This window comes from Oncorhynchus mykiss, chromosome 21 (genome assembly GCF_013265735.2).
Source record: "Oncorhynchus mykiss isolate Arlee chromosome 21, USDA_OmykA_1.1, whole genome shotgun sequence".
In the NCBI taxonomy this organism is placed as follows: Eukaryota; Metazoa; Chordata; class Actinopteri; order Salmoniformes; family Salmonidae; genus Oncorhynchus; species Oncorhynchus mykiss.
The window spans coordinates 7,527,038-7,546,057 of record NC_048585.1 but is presented as its reverse complement, the minus strand read 5'-3'; the positions used below and the strand labels follow the sequence as shown (position 1 = coordinate 7,546,057).

Sequence of the window (19,020 nt, the reverse complement as noted above, 5' to 3'; positions counted from 1 at the left end):
AATCTAGGGCAAGACTTGGACATGTCTGTCTAGCAAATGATCAACAACCAAGTTGACAGAGCCTGAAGATTTTTTTTTAACTACGCAAAAATATTGTATAAAAGGTGAACAAAGCTCTTAAAGAGCGACTGCCTTTAAAAATAAACTAATCCCATTGAAAATGGCCTGTGTGACATTGATATGATTCAGAAACAGTTCATCTAGTCTACAGTTGTGGCCAAAGGTTTTTTAGAATTACACAAATATTAATTTTCACAGTCTGCTGCCTCAGTTTATATGATGGCAATTTGCATATACTCCAGAATGTTATGAAGAGTGATCAGAGGAATTGCAATTAATTGCAAATCCCTCTTTGCCATGCAAATGAACTGAATCCCCCAAAACATTTCCACTGCATTTCAGCCCTGCCACAAAAGGACCAGCTGACGTTAACACAGGTGTGAGTGTTGACGAGGACAAGGCTGGCGATCACTCTGTCATGCTGATTGAGTTGAGGATGTTCCACAGTGGTAGATATGGACTACATAGAGCAGAACAGACCATAGAGGTAGATATGGACTACATAGAGCAGAACAGACCATAGAGGACGTTCCACAGAGGTAGATATGGACTACATAGAGCAGAACAGACCATAGTGGACGTTCCACAGAGGTAGATATGGACTACATAGAGCAGAACAGACCATAGATGTAGATATGGACTACATAGAGCAGAACAGACCACAGAGGTAGATATGGACTACATAGAGCAGAACAGACCATAGAGGTAGATATGGACTACATAGAGCAGAACAGACCATAGAGGACGTTCCACAGAGGTAGATATGGACTACATAGAGCAGAACAGACCATAGAGGACGTTCCACAGAGGTAGATATGGACTACATAGAGCTACATAGGGTCAAGTGTACATAAACAACACATATCGTATGATGGTTGTCCTGACTCACTGCAGTAGGTGGTGGTGGTTGAGCTGATGGGAGGGGGGCATCAGGCAGCTACTGAAGATCACTAGCTTCCTGCCATAGTTATCATCACCTGGAGAGAACAGGAGGAGAGAACAGAGAGAACAGGAGGAGAGAACAGAGAGAACAGGAGGAGAGAGAGAAGAGGAGGAGAGAGAACACATCAGCACATTAATCCTTATTAGAACCGGTGTAGAGCCTAACTGGACAGTGTGCCAGTTTACAGTTTGTGGGGAAGATCATTTTTCACCATAAAACAAATGCACCTTTATAAGACAGCATTAAACGCAGGATCACTTTTGAGAATGGTGTTTTCCCCGCTAATTAATTGCATTTTGGATCATCGTGCTCATAGCCTCCTGCCGGGGGCATGGCTGCCATTTTGGAACATTGGTGCTCATAGCCTCCTGCCGGGGGCATGGCTGCCATTTAGGAACATTGGTGCTCATAGCCTCCTGCCGGGGGCATGGCTGCCATTTAGGAACATTGGTGCTCATAGCCTCCTGCCGGGGGCATGGCTGCCATTTAGGAACATTGGTGCTCATAGCCTCCTGCCAGGGGCATTGCTGCCATTTAGGAACATCGTGCTCATAGCCTCCTGCCAGGGGCATGGCTGCCATTTAGGAACATCATGCTCATAGCCTCCTGCCAGGGGCATTGCTGCCATTTAGGAACATCGTGCTCATAGCCTCCTGCCAGGGGCATGGCTGCCATTTAGGAACATCGTGCTCATAGCCTCCTGCCGGGGGCATGGCTGCCATTTAGGAACATCGTGCTCATAGCCTCCTGCCAGGGGCATGGCTGCCATTTAGGAACATCGTGCTCATAGCCTCCTGCCGGGGGCATGGCTGCCATTTAGGAACATCGTGCTCATAGCCTCCTGCCGGGGGCATGGCTGCCATTTAGGAACATCGTGCTCATAGCCTCCTGCCGGGGGCATGGCTGCCATTTAGGAACATCGTGCTCATAGCCTCCTGCCAGGGGCATTGCTGCCATTTAGGAACATCATGCTCATAGCCTCCTGCCAGGGGCATTGCTGCCATTTAGGAACATCATGCTCATAGCCTCCTGCCAGGGGCATTGCTGCCATTTAGGAACATCGTGCTCATAGCCTCCTGCCAGGGGCATTGCTGCCATTTAGGAACATCATGCTCATAGCCTCCTGCCAGGGGCATTGCTGCCATTTAGGAACATCGTGCTCATAGCCTCCTGCCAGGGGCATGGCTGCCATTTAGGAACATTGGTGCTCATAGCCTCCTGCCAGGGGCATTGCTGCCATTTAGGAACATCGTGCTCATAGCCTCCTGCCGGGGGCATTGCTGCCATTTAGGAACATCGTGCTCATAGCCTCCTGCCAGGTGCATTGCTGCCATTTAGGAACATCGTGCTCATAGCCTCCTGCCGGGGGCATTGCTGCCATTTAGGAACATCGTGCTCATAGCCTCCTGCCGGGGGCATTGCTGCCATTTAGGAACATCGTGCTCATAGCCTCCTGCCAGGTGCATTGCTGCCATTTAGGAACATTGGTGCTCATAGCCTCCTGCCGGGGGCATTGCTGCCATTTAGGAACATCGTGCTCATAGCCTCCTGCCGGGGGCATGGTTGCCATTTAGGAACATCGTGCTCATAGCCTCCTGCCGGGGGCATGGCTGCCATTTAGGAACATCATGCTCATAGCCTCCTGCCAGGGGCATTGCTGCCATTTAGGAACATTGGTGCTCATAGCCTCCTGCCGGGGGCATGGCTGCCATTTAGGAACATCGTGCTCATAGCCTCCTGCCGGGGGCATGGCTGCCATTTAGGAACATTGGTGCTCATAGCCTCCTGCCGGGGGCATGGCTGCCATTTAGTGAAGATTTTCAAGCCAAAACGTTCTGATCTGGTTCATCAGCTTCATTGCTTTTAAAAGGGGTTTTGATGGGAGTGGTTGTGTTCATTTGGGATCTATCGCATCCCACAACTGTCCCAGACGATGTCTGGAATATTTCTCTCGCACCTTTAGGACAAGTTGGCCCAACAGGATACAGTATTCAGACCCTTTCACCTTTTCCAACATGTTGTTACGTTACAGCCTTCTTCTAAAATATTTTAAATACATATTTTCCTCATCGACACACACTACCACAAAATGCCAAAGCAAAAATAGATTTTTTTGAAAATCTATAAAAATAAAGAACACACATACCTTATTTACATAAGTAGTCCGACTCTTTGCTATGAGTCTCGAAGTTGAGCTCACGTGCATCCCGTTTCCATTGATCATCCTTGAGATGTTTCTACAACTTCATTGGAGTCCACTTGTGGTAAATTCAATTGATTGGACATATATTTGGAAAGGCACACGCCTGTCTATATAAGGTTCCACTGCTGACAGTGCATGTCAGAACAAAAACCAAGCCATGAGCCATAGAAGGAATTGGCCAAAGAGCACTGAAATCGGCTGAATTAAAAATGGCTTTATAAATACATTTGAATTATACATTTGATTGACAGAGCTCCGAGACAGGATTGTGTCGAGGCACAGATCTGGGGAAGGGTACCAATAAACTTCTGCAGCATTGAAGGTCTCCAAGAACACAGAGGCCTCCATCATTCTTAAATGGAAGAAGTTTGGAACCACCAAGACTCTTCCTAGAGCTGGCCGCCCGGCCAAACTGAGCAATCTGGGGAGAAGGGCCTTAGTCAGGGAGGTGACGGTGGTCACTCTGACAGAGCTCCAGAGTTCCTTTGTGGAGATGGGAGAACCTTCCAGAAGGACAACCATTTCTGCAGCACTCCACCAATCAGGCCTTTATGGTAGAGTGGCCAGACGGAAGCCACTCCTCAGTAAAAAGGCATGACAGCCCGTTTTGAGTTTTCCAAAAGGCACCTAAAGGACTCGTAGACCATGAGAAACAAGATTCTCTGGTCTGATGAAACAAAGATTGAATGCGAAGCGTCGCGTCTGGATGAAACCTGGCACCATTCCTTCGGTGAAGCATGGTGGTGGCAGCATCATGCTGTGCGGATGTTTTTCAGCGGCAGGGACTGGGAGACTAGTCAGGATCGAGGGAAGATGAACAGAGCAAAGTACAGAGAGATCCTTGATGAAAACCTGCTCCAGAGCACTCAGAACCTCACTGGGGCGAAGGTTCACCTTCCAACAGGACAACGACTCTAAGCACACAGCCAAGACAACGCAGGAGTGGCTTCGGGACAAATCTCTGAATGTCCTTGAGTGGCCCAGCCAGAGCCCGGACTTGAAACCGATCAAACATGTCTGGAGAGACCTGAAAATAGCTGTGCAGCAACGCTCCCCATCCAACCTGACAGAGCTTGAGAGGATCTGCAGAGAAGAACTGGAGAAACTCCCCAAATACAGGTATGTCAAGGGTTATGAGGTGTGACCTGTCGGATCCCTGTGACCTGTCGGATCCCTGTGACCTGTCGGATCCCTGTGACCTGTCGGATCACTGTGACCTGTAGGATCCCTGTGACCTGTAGGATCCCTGTGACCTGTAGGATCCCTGTGACCTGTAGGATCCCGTGTCGAGCCACATTGTAGTAGGAGGTGAGAGGAGTCCTGGTTACCTGTAGGATCCCGTGTCGAGCCACATCGTAGTAGGAGGTGAAAGGTGTCCTGGTTACCTGTAGGATCCCGTGTCGAGCCACATCGTAGTAGGAGGTGAGAGGTGTCCTGGTTACCTGTGACCTGTAGGATCCCGTGTCGAGCCACATCGTAGTAGGGGTGAGAGGTGTCCTGGTTACCTGTGACCTGTAGGATCCCGTGTCGAGTCACATCGTAGTAGGAGGTGAGAGGTGTCCTGGTTACCTGTGACCTGTAGGATCCCGTGTCGAGCCACATCGTAGTAGGTGGTGAGAGGTGTCCTGGTTACCTGTAGGATCCCGTGTCGAGCCACATCGTAGTAGGAGGTGAGAGGTGTCCTGGTTACCTGTAGGATCCCGTGTCGAGCCACATCGTAGTAGGAGGTGAGAGGTGTCCTGGTTACCTGTGACCTGTAGGATCCCGTGTCGAGCCACATCGTAGTAGGAGGTGAGAGGTGTCCTGGTTACCTGTGACCTGTAGGATCCCATGTCGAGCCACATCGTAGTAGGTGGTGAGAGGTGTCCTGGTTACCTGTGACCTGTAGGATCCCGTGTCGAGCCACATCATAGTAGGAGGTGAGAGGTGTCCTGGTTACCTGTAGGATCCCGTGTCGAGCCACATCGTAGTAGGAGGTGAGAGGTGTCCTGGTTACCTGTGACCTGTAGGATCCTGTGTCGAGCCACATCGTAGTAGGGGTGAGAGGTGTCCTGGTTACCTGTGACCTGTAGGATCCCGTGTCGAGCCACATCGTAGTAGGGGTGAGAGGTGTCCTGGTTACCTGTGACCTGTAGGATCCCATGTCGAGCCACATCGTAGTAGGGGTGAGAGGTGTCCTGGTTACCTGTAGGATCCCGTGTCGAGCCACATCGTAGTAGGAGGTGAGAGGTGTCCTGGTTACCTGTGACCTGTAGGATCCTGTGTCGAGCCACATCGTAGTAGGGGTGAGAGGTGTCCTGGTTACCTGTGACCTGTAGGATCCCGTGTCGAGCCACATCGTAGTAGGGGTGAGAGGTGTCCTGGCTGAAGCTGACTCTACGTGGGGCTGGAGGGCGATCCGGACGGTACCCATGACGACCCTGTTCCTCATCCTCCTCCTTCTGCAGCTCTGAGGAGACAAATAGAGGGTCGCCATGTTACACCAAAACTGTCAATGTTGCAGTTCCAGTGTCAGGCCCACTCGCCCGCCCCAGTGTCAGGCCCACTCGCCCGCCCCAGTGTCAGGCCCACTCGCCCGCCCCAGTGTCAGGCCCACTCGCCCGCCCCAGTGTCAGGCCCACTCGCCCGCCCCAGTGTCAGGCCCACTCGCCCGCCCCAGTGTCAGGCCCACTCGCCCGCCCCAGTGTCAGGCCCACTCGCCCGCCCCAGTGTCAGGCCCACTCGCCCGCCCCAGTGTCAGGCCCACTCGCCCCCCCCAGTGTCAGGCCCACTCGCCCGCCCCAGTGTCAGGCCCACTCGCTCGCCCCAGTGTCAGGCCCACTCGCTCGCCCCAGTGTCAGGCCCACTCGCTCGCCCCAGTGTCAGGCCCACTCGCTCGCCCCAGTGTCAGGCCCACTCGCTCGCCCCAGTGTCAGGCCTACTCGCTCGCCCCAGTGTCAGGCCTACTCGCTCACCCCAGTGTCAGGCCTACTCGCTCACCCCAGTGTCAGGCCTACTCGCTCACCCCAGTGTCAGGCCTACTCGCTCACCCCAGTGTCAGGCCTACTCGCTCACCCCAGTGTCAGGCCTACTCGCTCACCCCAGTGTCAGGCCTACTCGCTCACCCCAGTGTCAGGCCTACTCGCTCACCCCAGTGTCAGGCCTACTCGCTCACCCCAGTGTCAGGCCTACTCGCTCACCCCAGTGTCAGGCCTACTCGCTCACCCCAGTGTCAGGCCTACTCGCTCACCCCAGTGTCAGGCCTACTCGCTCACCCCAGTGTCAGGCCTACTCGCTCACCCCAGTGTCAGGCCTACTCGCTCACCCCAGTGTCAGGCCTACTCGCTCACCCCAGTGTCAGGCCTACTCGCTCACCCCAGTGTCAGGCCTACTCGCTCACCCCAGTGTCAGGCCTACTCGCCCCCAGTGTCAGGCCTACTCGCCCCCAGTGTCAGGCCTACTCGCCCCCAGTGTCAGGCCTACTCGCCCCAGTGTCAGGCCTACTCGCCCCAGTGTTAGGCCCACTCACCCCCAGTGTCAGGCCCACTCGCCCCCAGTGTCAGGCCCACTCGCCCCCAGTGTCAGGCCCACTCGCCCCCAGTGTCAGGCCCACTCGCCCCCAGTGTCAGGCCTACTCACCCCAGTGTCAGGCCTACTCACCCCAGTGTCAGGCCTACTCACCCCAGTGTCAGGCCTACTCACCCCAGTGTCAGGCCCACTCACCCCCAGTGTCAGGCCTACTCACCCCCAGTGTCAGGCCTACTCACCCCCAGTGTCAGGCCTACTCACCCCCAGTGTTAGGCCTACTCACCCCCAGTGTTAGGCCTACTCACCCCCCAGTGTCAGGCCCACTCACCCCAGTGTCAGGCCTACTCACCCCCAGTGTTAGGCCTACTCTTGGCCATGTTCTGTTATAATCTCCACCCGGCACAGCCAGAAGAGGACTGGCCACCCCACATAGCCTGGTTCCTCTCTAGGTTTCTTCCTAGGTTTTGGCCTTTCTAGGGAGTTTTTCCTAGCCACCGTGCTTCTACACCTGCATTGCTTGCTGTTTGGGGTTTTAGGCTGGGTTTCTGTACAGCACTTTGAGATATCAGCTGATGTAAGAAGGGCTATATAAATACATTTGATTTACTGTGCTATCTGGGATCCTCGGGACGTCCCTAACCCATTGAAGTTGATATTTAAAATGGTTAGGGTTGGAACAGGGTGTATAGGGAACAGGGTATATAGGGAACAGGGTGTATAGGGAACAGGGTGTATTGAACTTAGCAGGGAATCAACTAAATGTATTGAACTCAGTAGGGAGTCAACTAAATGTATTGAACTCAGTAGGGAGTCAACTAAATGTATTGAACTCAGTAGGGAGTCAACTAAATGTATTGAACTCAGTAGGGAGTCAACTAAATGTATTGAACTCAGTAGGGAGTCAACTAAATGTATTGAACACAGTAGGGAGTCAACTAAATGTATTGAACTCAGTAGGGAATCAACTAAATGTATTGAACTCAGTAGGGAATCAACTAAATGTATTGAACTCAGTAGGGAATCAACTAAATGTATTGAACTCAGCAGGGAATCAACTAAATGTATTGAACTCAGTAGGGAGTCAACTAAATGTATTGAACTCAGTAGGGAGTCAACTAAATGTATTGAACTCAGTAGGGAATCAACTAAATGTATTGAACTTAGCAGGGTCAACTAAATGCATTGAATTTAGGAGTTTAGGGGTTAGGATTTAGGGGTTAGGATTTAGGATACAGGATTTAGGGGTTAGGATTTAGGCGTTAGGGGTTAGGGTTTAGGCGTTAGGGGTTAGGGTTTAGGATTTAGCGGTTAGGGTTTAGGATTTAGCGGTTAGGGTTTAGCGGTTAGGGTACAGCGGTTAGGGTTTAGGATTTAGAGGTTAGGATTCAGAGGTTAGGATTTAGAGGTTAGGATTTAGAGGTTAGGATTTAGAGGTTAGGATTTAGGGTATGGACATCCCAAGGATCCCAGATAGCACTAATCGTTGATTAAACAGTGTTGCTCTGTAGCACACTGAGGAGGTTGATGACATCACTACAATCACACATAACTAGTCCTGTAACAGACTACTACTACTACTGACTAGGTTATGGGCCCATTCCCTTCTAAACATGTTGATAATTGAGAATAACTGAACATCTCCTCTATAAATTCACATCCATTTCCTGGTTCGTGTCGGGTCTTCCTGTCCGTTGCTGTTTCCGCCCCAAAAACTGATAATCCACAGAAAACAACACAGATAATTTCATTAACCAAAAAACAGGGACTGGAAACTGTGTCCTAATCTAGATCATTATTTACCCTGCTCTGCCCAGCGGTCCAGAGGGAAGGAAACCAGAAATACTGTGGCCCAAATGACTCCCTATTCCCTATAGAGTAGACTACTTAGAGCCTTAACAGCCCTTGTCAAGTGTAGTGCACTATATAGGGAGCCGGTTGGGAGGAACCCAGACATAGTGGAGAAACAAAAGCTACCCAGAGGAATCTGTTGTTTATTCTGGGGGACAATGAGAACATTTACCCTTCTAGTTTCTACTGCCTCTCTCATAATGTCTACTGGGATAGTTCCAACACTACCGCTCAGTCAAACTCATGGACTAACTGTGGAATTGGGACACTACCGCTCAGTCAAACTAATGGACTAACTGTGGAATGGGGACACTACTGCTCAGTCAAACTAATGGACTAACTGTGGAATGGGGACACTACCGCTCAGTCAAACTAATGGACTAACTGTGGAATGGGGACACTACCGCTCAGTCAAACTAATGGACTAACTGTGGAATGGGGACACTACTGCTCAGTCACACTAATGGACTAACTGTGGAATGGGGACACTACTGCTCAGTCACACTAATGGACTAACTGTGGAATGGGGACACTACTGCTCAGTCAGACTAATGGACTAACTGTGGAATGGGGACACTACTGCTCAGTCAAACTAATGGACTAACTGTGGAAAGGGGACACTACTGCTCAGTCAAACTAATGGACTAACTGTGGAATGGGGACACTACTGCTCAGTCAGACTAATGGACTAACTGTGGAATGGGGACACTACCGCTCAGTCAGACTAATGGACTAACTGTGGAATGGGGGCACTACTGCTCAGTCAAACTAATGGACTAACTGTGGGAATGGGGACACTACTGCTCAGTCAAACTAATGGACTAACTGTGGGAATGGGGACACTACTGCTCAGTCAGACTAATGGACTAACTGTGGGAATGGGGACACTACTGCTCAGTCAGACTAATGGACTAACTGTGGGAATGGGGACACTACTGCTCAGTCAGACTAATGGACTAACTGTGGAATGGGGGCACTACTGCTCAGTCAAACTAATGGACTAACTGTGGAATGGGGACACTACTGGTCAGTCAAACTAATGGACTAACTGTGGAATGGGGACACTACTGGTCAGTCAGACTAATGGACTAACTGTGGAATGGGGACACTACCGCTCAGACAAACTAATGGACTAACTGTGGAATGGGGACACTACTGCTCAGTCAGACTAATGGACTAACTGGAATAGGGACACTACTGCTCAGTCAGACTAATGGACTAACTGGAATGGGGACACTACTGCTCAGTCAAACTAATGGACTAACTGTGGAATGGGGACACTACTGCTCAGTCAAACTAATGGACTAACTGTGGAATGGGGACACTACCGCTCAGTCAAACTAATGGACTAACTGTGGAATGGGGACACTACTGCTCAGTCAGACTAATGGACTAACTGTGGAATGGGGACACTACCGCTCAGTCAAACTAATGGACTAACTGTGGAATGGGGACACTACTGCTCAGTCAAACTAATGGACTAACTGTGGAATGGGGACACTACTGCTCAGTCACACTAATGGACTAACTGTGGAATGGGGACACTACTGCTCAGTCAGACTAATGGACTAACTGTGGAATGGGGACACTACTGCTCAGTCAAACCAATGGACTAACTGTGGAATGGGGACACTACTGCTCAGTCACACTAATGGACTAACTGTGGAATGGGGACACTACCGCTCAGTCAAACTAATGGACTAACTGTGGAATGGGGACACTACTGCTCAGTCAAACTAATGGACTAACTGTGGAATGGGGAAGGATATTTTTACGATCCTCCTTCCAGGAAAAGCCATTGGAAGGAGAACACAGTCAGCTGTGGTCACAAAAACAAAGACCTGTTGATATTCTAGGTACTTTCCAGCTGCGTGGTTTTCCTTGAAGTGGTGTGACGGAATGTTGAGCGGATGACCTCCCAGTCCTTGGCTTGGCAGAGAGGAGGATGAAGGCAGAGAGGAGGATGAAGGCAGAGAGGAGGTAGAAGGCAGAGAGGAGGATGAAGGCAGAGAGGAGGATGAAGGCAGAGAGGAGGATGAAGGCAGAGAGGAGGATGAAGGCAGAGAGGAGGATGAAGGCAGAGAGGAGGATGAAGGCAGAGAGGAGGTAGAAGGCAGAGAGGAGGATGAAGGCAGAGAGGAGGTTGAAGGCAGAGAGGAGGTAGAAGGCAGAGAGGAGGATGAAGGCAGAGAGGAGGATGAAGGCAGAGAGGAGGATGAAGGCAGAGAGGAGGTAGAAGGCAGAGAGGAGGTAGAAGGCAGAGAGGAGGATGAAGGCAGAGAGGAGGATGAAGGCAGAGAGGAGGATGAAGGCAGAGATGAGGTAGAAGGGAGAGAGGAGGATGAAGGGAGAGAGGAGGATGAAGGCAGAGAGGAGGTAGAAGGCAGAGAGGAGGATGAAGGCAGAGAGGAGGATGAAGGCAGAGAGGAGGTGGCACTAAGACTGACTCAGAGCAGAGGGAAGGTGAGCCCTGCCCAGATATGTTAATTTCCAGCTCCCCTCCTCCTCTCCCTCCCCAAGCCCCTCCAGATACAATTATGAGCTGGGCCTCTTATCAGCAAGATGACCCGTCCTCCTCCTCCACATCCCTCTCCTCCTTCTTCTAAGATTGCATACAAAGCTATTTTTAGAACGGGCAACGTGTAACCTAACATGTGGTTGGGAGGAAACTAAGCCTGTTTGTGTTTGGGTCCCCTGACTGAATCATATCCTCTGTTCTGAGACCAGTCAGTAGGAGGGGGGAGGGGGGGGGGGGGGGCAGATCTTAGCTACATGATCAATGACAGCCTGAGTGTTTGTGGGCAGTGTCATGGTGAGAGATTGGTCACTCTTCTGTCAGATCTAGGGCATTGATAACTTCCAGTACTCTTTAGAGAGAACATCTAACACCACTGACCCAGTACACTTTAGAGAGAAAATCACTGACCCAGTACGCTTTAGAGAGAACATCTAACACCACTGACCCAGTACGCTTTAGAGAGAACACCACTGACCCAGTACTCTTTAGAGAGAACATCTAAAACCACTGACCCAGTACGCTTTAGAGGGAACACCACTGACCCAGTACTCTTTAGAGAGAACACCACTGACCCAGTACGCTTTAGAGAGAACACCACTGACCCAGTACGCTTTAGAGAGAACACCACTGACCCAGTACGCTTTAGAGAGAACACCACTGACCCAGTACGCTTTAGAGAGAACACCACTGACCCAGTACGCTTTAGAGAGAACACCACTGACCCAGTACTCTTTAGAGAGAACACCACTGACCCAGTATGCTTTAGAGAGAACACCACTGACCCAGTACGCTTTAGAGAGAACACCACTGACCCAGTACGCTTTAGAGAGAACACCACTGACCCAGTACGCTTTAGAGAGAACACCACTGACCCAGTACGCTTTAGAGAGAACACCACTGACCCAGTACTCTTTAGAGAGAACACCACTGACCCAGTACGCTTTAGAGAGAACACCACTGACCCAGTACGCTTTAGAGAGAACACCACTGACCCAGTACGCTTTAGAGAGAACACCACTGACCCAGTACGCTTTAGAGAGAACACCACTGACCCAGTACGCTTTAGAGAGAACACCACTGACCCAGTACTCTTTAGAGAGAACACCACTGACCCAGTACGCTTTAGAGAGAACACCACTGACCCAGTACGCTTTAGAGAGAACACCACTGACCCAGTACGCTTTAGAGAGAACACCACTGACCCAGTACGCTTTAGAGAGAACACCACTGACCCAGTACTCTTTAGAGAGAACACCACTGACCCAGTACGCTTTAGAGAGAACACCACTGACCCAGTACGCTTTAGAGAGAACACCACTGACCCAGTACGCTTTAGAGAGAACACCACTGACCCAGTACGCTTTAGAGAGAACTCCACTGACCCAGTACGCTTTAGAGAGAACACCACTGACCCAGTACGCTTTAGAGAGAACACCACTGACCCAGTACGCTTTAGAGAGAACACAACTGACCCAGAACTCTTTAGAGAGAACACCACTGACCCAGTACTCTTTAGAGAGAACACCACTGACCCAGTACTCTTTAGAGAGAACACCACTGACCCAGTACTCTTTAGAGAGAACACCACTGACCCAGTACGCTTTAGAGAGAACACCACTGACCCAGTACTCTTTAGAGAGAACACCACTGACCCAGTATGCTTTAGAGAGAACACCACTGACCCAGTATGCTTTAGAGAGAACACCACTGACCCAGTACGCTTTAGAGAGAACACCACTGACCCAGTACTCTTTAGAGAGAACATCTAACACCACTGACCCAGTATGCTTTAGAGAGAACACCACTGACCCAGTACTCTTTAGAGAGAACACCACTGACCCAGTACGCTTTAGAGAGAACACCACTGACCCAGTACGCTTTAGAGAGAACACCACTGACCCAGTACGCTTTAGAGAGAACACCACTGACCCAGTACGCTTTAGAGAGAACACCACTGACCCAGTACGCTTTAGAGAGAACACCACTGACCCAGTACGCTTTAGAGAGAACACCACTGACCCAGTACTCTTTAGAGAGAACACCACTGACCCAGTACGCTTTAGAGAGAACACCACTGACCCAGTACGCTTTAGAGAGAACACCACTGACCCAGTACGCTTTAGAGAGAACACCACTGACCCAGTACTCTTTAGAGAGAACACCACTGACCCAGTACGCTTTAGAGAGAACACCACTGACCCAGTACGCTTTAGAGAGAACACAACTGACCCAGTACTCTTTAGAGAGAACACCACTGACCCAGTACTCTTTAGAGAGAACACCACTGACCCAGTACTCTTTAGAGAGAACACCACTGACCCAGTACGCTTTAGAGAGAACACCACTGACCCAGTACTCTTTAGAGAGAACACCACTGACCCAGTATGCTTTAGAGAGAACACCACTGACCCAGTACTCTTTAGAGAGAACACCACTGACCCAGTATGCTTTAGAGAGAACACCACTGACCCAGTACGCTTTAGAGAGAACACCACTGACCCAGTACTCTTTAGAGAGAACATCTAACACCACTGACCCAGTATGCTTTAGAGAGAACACCACTGACCCAGTATGCTTTAGAGAGAACACCACTGACCCAGTACGCTTTAGAGAGAACACCACTGACCCAGTACGCTTTAGAGAGAACACCACTGACCCAGTACGCTTTAGAGAGAACACCACTGACCCAGTATGCTTTAGAGAGAACACCACTGACCCAGTATGCTTTAGAGAGAACACCACTGACCCAGTAGACTTTAGAGAGAACACCACTGACCCAGTACTCTTTAGAGAGAACACCACTGACCCAGTACTCTTTAGAGAGAACACCACTGACCCAGTACGCTTTAGAGAGAACACCACTGACCCAGTACGCTTTAGAGAGAACACCACTGACCCAGTACGCTTTAGAGAGAACACCACTGACCCAGTACTCTTTAGAGAGAACACCACTGACCCAGTACTCTTTAGAGAGAACACCACTGACCCAGTACTCTTTAGAGAGAACATCACTGACCCAGTACGCTTTAGAGAGAACACCACTGACCCAGTACGCTTTAGAGAGAACACCACTGACCCAGTACGCTTTAGAGAGAACACCACTGACCCAGTACTCTTTAGAGAGAACACCACTGACCCAGTACTCTTTAGAGAGAACACCACTGACCCAGTACTCTTTAGAGAGAACACCACTGACCCAGTACTCTTTAGAGAGAACACCACTGACCCAGTACTCTTTAGAGAGAACACCACTGACCCAGTATGCTTTAGAGAGAACACCACTGACCCAGTACTCTTTAGAGAGAACACCACTGACCCAGTACTCTTTAGAGAGAACACCACTGACCCAGTACTCTTTAGAGAGAACACCACTGACCCAGTACGCTTTAGAGAGAACACCACTGACCCAGTACGCTTTAGAGAGAACACCACTGACCCAGTACGCTTTAGAGAGAACACCACTGACCCAGTACGCTTTAGAGAGAACACCACTGACCCAGTACGCTTTAGAGAGAACACCACTGACCCAGTACTCTTTAGAGAGAACATCACTGACCCAGTACGCTTTAGAGAGAACACCACTGACCCAGTACTCTTTAGAGAGAACACCACTGACCCAGTACTCTTTAGAGAGAACACCACTGACCCAGTACGCTTTAGAGAGAACACCACTGACCCAGTACGCTTTAGAGAGAACACCACTGACCCAGTACGCTTTAGAGAGAACACCACTGACCCAGTACGCTTTAGAGAGAACACCACTGACCCAGTACGCTTTAGAGAGAACACCACTGACCCAGTACGCTTTAGAGAGAACACCACTGACCCAGTACGCTTTAGAGAGAACACCACTGACCCAGTACGCTTTAGAGAGAACATCACTGACCCAGTACTCTTTAGAGAGAACACCACTGACCCAGTACTCTTTAGAGAGAACACCACTGACCCAGTATGCTTTAGAGAGAACACCACTGACCCAGTACGCTTTAGAGAGAACACCACTGACCCAGTACGCTTTAGAGAGAACACCACTGACCCAGTATGCTTTAGAGAGAACACCACTGACCCAGTACACTTTAGAGGAAGAGAAGGTAGAAAGACCATGTACATTTAATGTGTTTCATGGATGAATAGTGTTACAATCTCACCTATTAAATAGTAGTGTGTGTGTGTGTGTGTGTGTGTGTGTGTGTGTCTCACTTATTAAATAGTAGTGTGTGTGTGTGTCTCACTTATTAAATAGTAGTGTGTGTGTGTGTGTGTCTCACCTATTAAATAGTAGTGTGTGTGTGTGTGTGTGTGTGTCTCACTTATTAAATAGTAGTGTGTGTGTGTGTGTCTCACTTATTAAATAGTAGTGTGTGTGTGTGTGTGTGTGTCTCACTTATTAAATAGTAGTGTGTGTGTGTGTGTCTCACTTATTAAATAGTAGTGTGTGTGTGTGTGTGTGTGTCTCACCTATTAAATAGTAGTGTGTGTGTGTGTGTGTCTCACCTATTAAATAGTAGTGTGTGTGTGTGTGTGTGTGTCTCACCTATTAAATAGTAGTGTGTGTGTGTGTGTGTGTGTGTGTGTGTGTGTGTGTGTGTCTCACTTATTAAATAGTAGTGTGTGTGTGTGTGTGTCTCACCTATTAAATAGTAGTGTGTGTGTGTGTGTGTGTCACCTATTATATAGTTGTGTGTGTGTGTGTGTGTGTCTCACCTATTTCAGCCAGCTGCTCCAGATCAGTAGATGAGATCATCGCTGTTTTCACTTTCAACTTCCACTGTCAACACTGAAAACACAGATTACGTTATTATGTAAACACTGGCTCTGAACCACTGTTCACCCTGTCCCGTTACCACTAGCTCTGAAACCCTGTCCCGTTACCACTAGCTCTGAAACCCTGTCTCGTTACCACTAGCTCTGAAACCCTGTCTCGTTACCACTAGCTCTGAAACCCTGTCTCGTTACCACTAGCTCTGAAACCCTGTCTCGTTACCACTAGCTCTGAAACCCTGTCTCGTTACCACTAGCTCTGAAACCCTGTCTCGTTACCACTAGCTCTGAAACCCTGTCTCGTTACCACTAGCTCTGAAACCCTGTCTCGTTACCATTAGCTCTGAAACCCTGTCTCGTTACCAACAGCTGTGAAACCCTGTCTCGTTACCAACAGCTCTGAAACCCTGTCTCGTTACCAACAGCTCTGAAACCCTGTCTCGTTACCACTAGCTCTGAAACACTGTAGACCCTGTCTCATTACCAGTTAACACATTAGTGATGCTATATTGTACCTTTTCTGAAGTACAGACCAATAGAACACCTGGTTGATGGAAACAATTTGCTTGTGTGAAATTAAGAATATGGCCAGGAGGGGAATTCAGTTTTCCATAACAATACCAATAATCATTAATACCAAAGCATAACAATTAACGCATACTGATAACCAATGAAAACAATGTTATTTTATCAAGGAAGACTGGGAGAAGGCCATTTCATTTTCTAAATCATTCCATTTATTAACCTGCACATATTCACCCCTCCATAGACCTTGGCAGCCACCATACATATAGCAGGATATCTCTCCAGGAATAGGGTTGGAGTTAAAACCTACAGGAGGGTCTCTCTCCAGGAACAGGGTTGAGGAGCCCTGCCCTATAGGGGGATATCTCTCCAGGAAGAGGATTGAGGAGCCCTGCCCTATAGCAGGGTATCTATCCAGGAACAGGGATGAGGAGCCCTGCCCTATAGCAGGGTATCTCTCCAGGAACAGGGTTGAGGAGCCATGCCCTATAGCAGGGTATCTCTCCAGGAACAGGGTTGAGGAGCCCTGCCCTACAGGAGGGTATCTCTCCAGGAACAGGGTTGAGGAGCCCTGCCCTACAGGAGGGTATCTCTCCAGGAACAGGGTTGAGGAGCCCTGCCCTATAGGAGGGTATCTCTCCAGGAACAGGGTTGAGGAGCCCTGCCCTATAGGAGGGTATCTCTCCAGGAGGGTCTCTCTCCAGGAACAGAGGTTGGAGTTAAAACCTACAGGAGGGTGTCTCTCCGGGAACAGGGTTGGAGTTAAAACCTGCATTTATTTGCAATAGCTTTAAAACTAATGTTCATTTCAAGTGCAATTTGTTCTATAGGAAATTAGACAATGTTTACATAACACTGTACAACTGTTACCATCTTAAATTGTATGCATTTTAAAGTAGTTACAAGGCACAACGGTAATGTATTTATAAGTCTCTAATTTAACAGCAGAGAGGCCCCTTTTCCAATCATTTTCTATGTTGGCTTTGTTTGAAGTCCTTCGTTGTCATCCGCAGCTAAATGGAACCATCTCTGTGACAAACAGCCAATTAGTTATTGATTTATACCGCTTTAAAATGGCATTTTATAGTCAAAACTGGAATTTCTACTCAGAACAAAAAAAAGTTGTAAAAGTATGCTAGACATTTATCAAATAAATCATATCTAGCTTGATGATTCTGTGACTAAAGGTGAATTAGTTATTGATTTTTACATTTTTAAATGAAATGGCTTTTGGCGAATGTCTGATGAATGTGTGAATAGAAAACTTTACTTCGGTGCAAAAGTCTTCCAATGTTTTCTCATAACACAGAAAACTAACTACACGTGACCTAAGCAGCACACGCAGATCATATTTTACCTCTGCTACTGTTCTTTCCGTTTAGTTTAACACCCCCAGTCTACTACAGGTTGTTAATCATTTAGAAAACTACACGGGTCCAGAACTGGAACTGAAGCGTCCTTTAGTAAATCCGGTCAAACGGACGAGACGACGGAAAGGCTTCACGCCGGCGTGAAAGGACGGCAACATTCCGCGCGACTGATTCTCAACTCACCTGGACACAATTCCTTGATAGCTGATAAAATAACGTTCGTTTGAGTTAGACTGTTTTATAACTTCTTTTGACCGAAACACAACATGAACAATGATATTATCCTACTACGAACAATGAAATATGAACCTTACCATGTGTAGAAACGTTCCCGTAGTGGTTTGAATAAGAGACCATTTACGCTCAGGTGCCTCTGGCACAAAACTTCCTCAACTCCATGCTGACAGGGTACTGCGCATGCTCAAACAGAGTCCTCCTGCGGCATTCAATCAAATCAGTAGTCCGACATGAAAAAAAAAAATGTAGGAATTAAAATAGTAAGAAAACGAAAGTAAGTGCTCTGTCATATCCTTCTTCTCCCCTGATTACAAGGAAGTGAATGTGTAAAAGACAGAACATATTTCAATCTATACTTAGGGAACAAGAAGTGGTCATTTAGATGGCTATCTGAAATCTCCATGTGTTGCAGTTATATGCTGTCTCAAGGGACAACTTGCTCAGCATGACTTCAGGTTTCCTGAATGGTTATATTTGTGCTAAAGGAGTTTGGTGATGAAAGCAGGAAGTGTTCTATGACTAATGATGAGTAGGCCCTCAATAGGCTGCACTCCAGTGTATTGGTTATATTTGTGCTAAAGGAGTTTGGTGATGAAAGCAGGAAGTGTTCTATGACTAATGATGAGTAGGCCCTCAATAGGCTGCACTCCAGTGTATTGATTATATTTGTGCTAAAGGAGGTTGGTAACTAACCCTAACCCTACACTCCAGTGTATTGATTATATTTGTGCTAAAGGAGGTTGGTAACTAACCCTAACCCTACACTCGAGTGTATTGATTATATTTGTGCTAAAGGAGGTTGGTAACTAACCCTAACCCTACACTCCAGTGTATTGATTATATTTGTGCTAAAGGAGGTTGGTAACTAACCCTAACCCTACACTCCAGTGTATTGATTATATTTGTGCTAAAGGAGGTTGGTAACTAACCCTAACCCTACACTCGAGTGTATTGATTATATTTGTGCTAAAGGAGGTTGGTAACTAACCCTAACCCTACACTCGAGTGTATTGATTATATTTGTGCTAAAGGAGGTTGGTAACTAACC

General features: G+C 48.5%; 1 protein-coding gene across 6 annotated transcripts in view; it reads right to left on the bottom strand.

The window, feature by feature from the left end:
• The window catches only part of LOC118942849 (rho GTPase-activating protein 8-like), a 34,449-nt gene extending 15,918 nt beyond the window's left edge, over positions 1–18,531 (bottom strand). The window contains exons 1-4 of one of the 6 annotated variants that reach the window (XM_036956712.1): positions 18,050–18,502; positions 15,784–15,856; positions 5,512–5,655; positions 950–1,037 (exon numbers count right to left, since the gene is read on the bottom strand). In XM_036956712.1, coding sequence (XP_036812607.1) covers positions 950–1,037; positions 5,512–5,655; positions 15,784–15,823 — 272 coding nt within the window. In that variant the 5' untranslated portion in view covers positions 15,824–15,856; positions 18,050–18,502. Of the gene's footprint in view, positions 1–949; positions 1,038–4,648; positions 4,838–5,511; positions 5,656–15,783; positions 15,857–17,722; positions 17,859–17,918; positions 18,014–18,049 lie in introns of those variants that run through there. The other 5 variants (XM_036956713.1, XM_036956714.1, XM_036956716.1 and 2 more) reach the window with 5 other exon arrangements.
• Between the last annotated feature and the right edge of the window lie 489 nt (positions 18,532–19,020).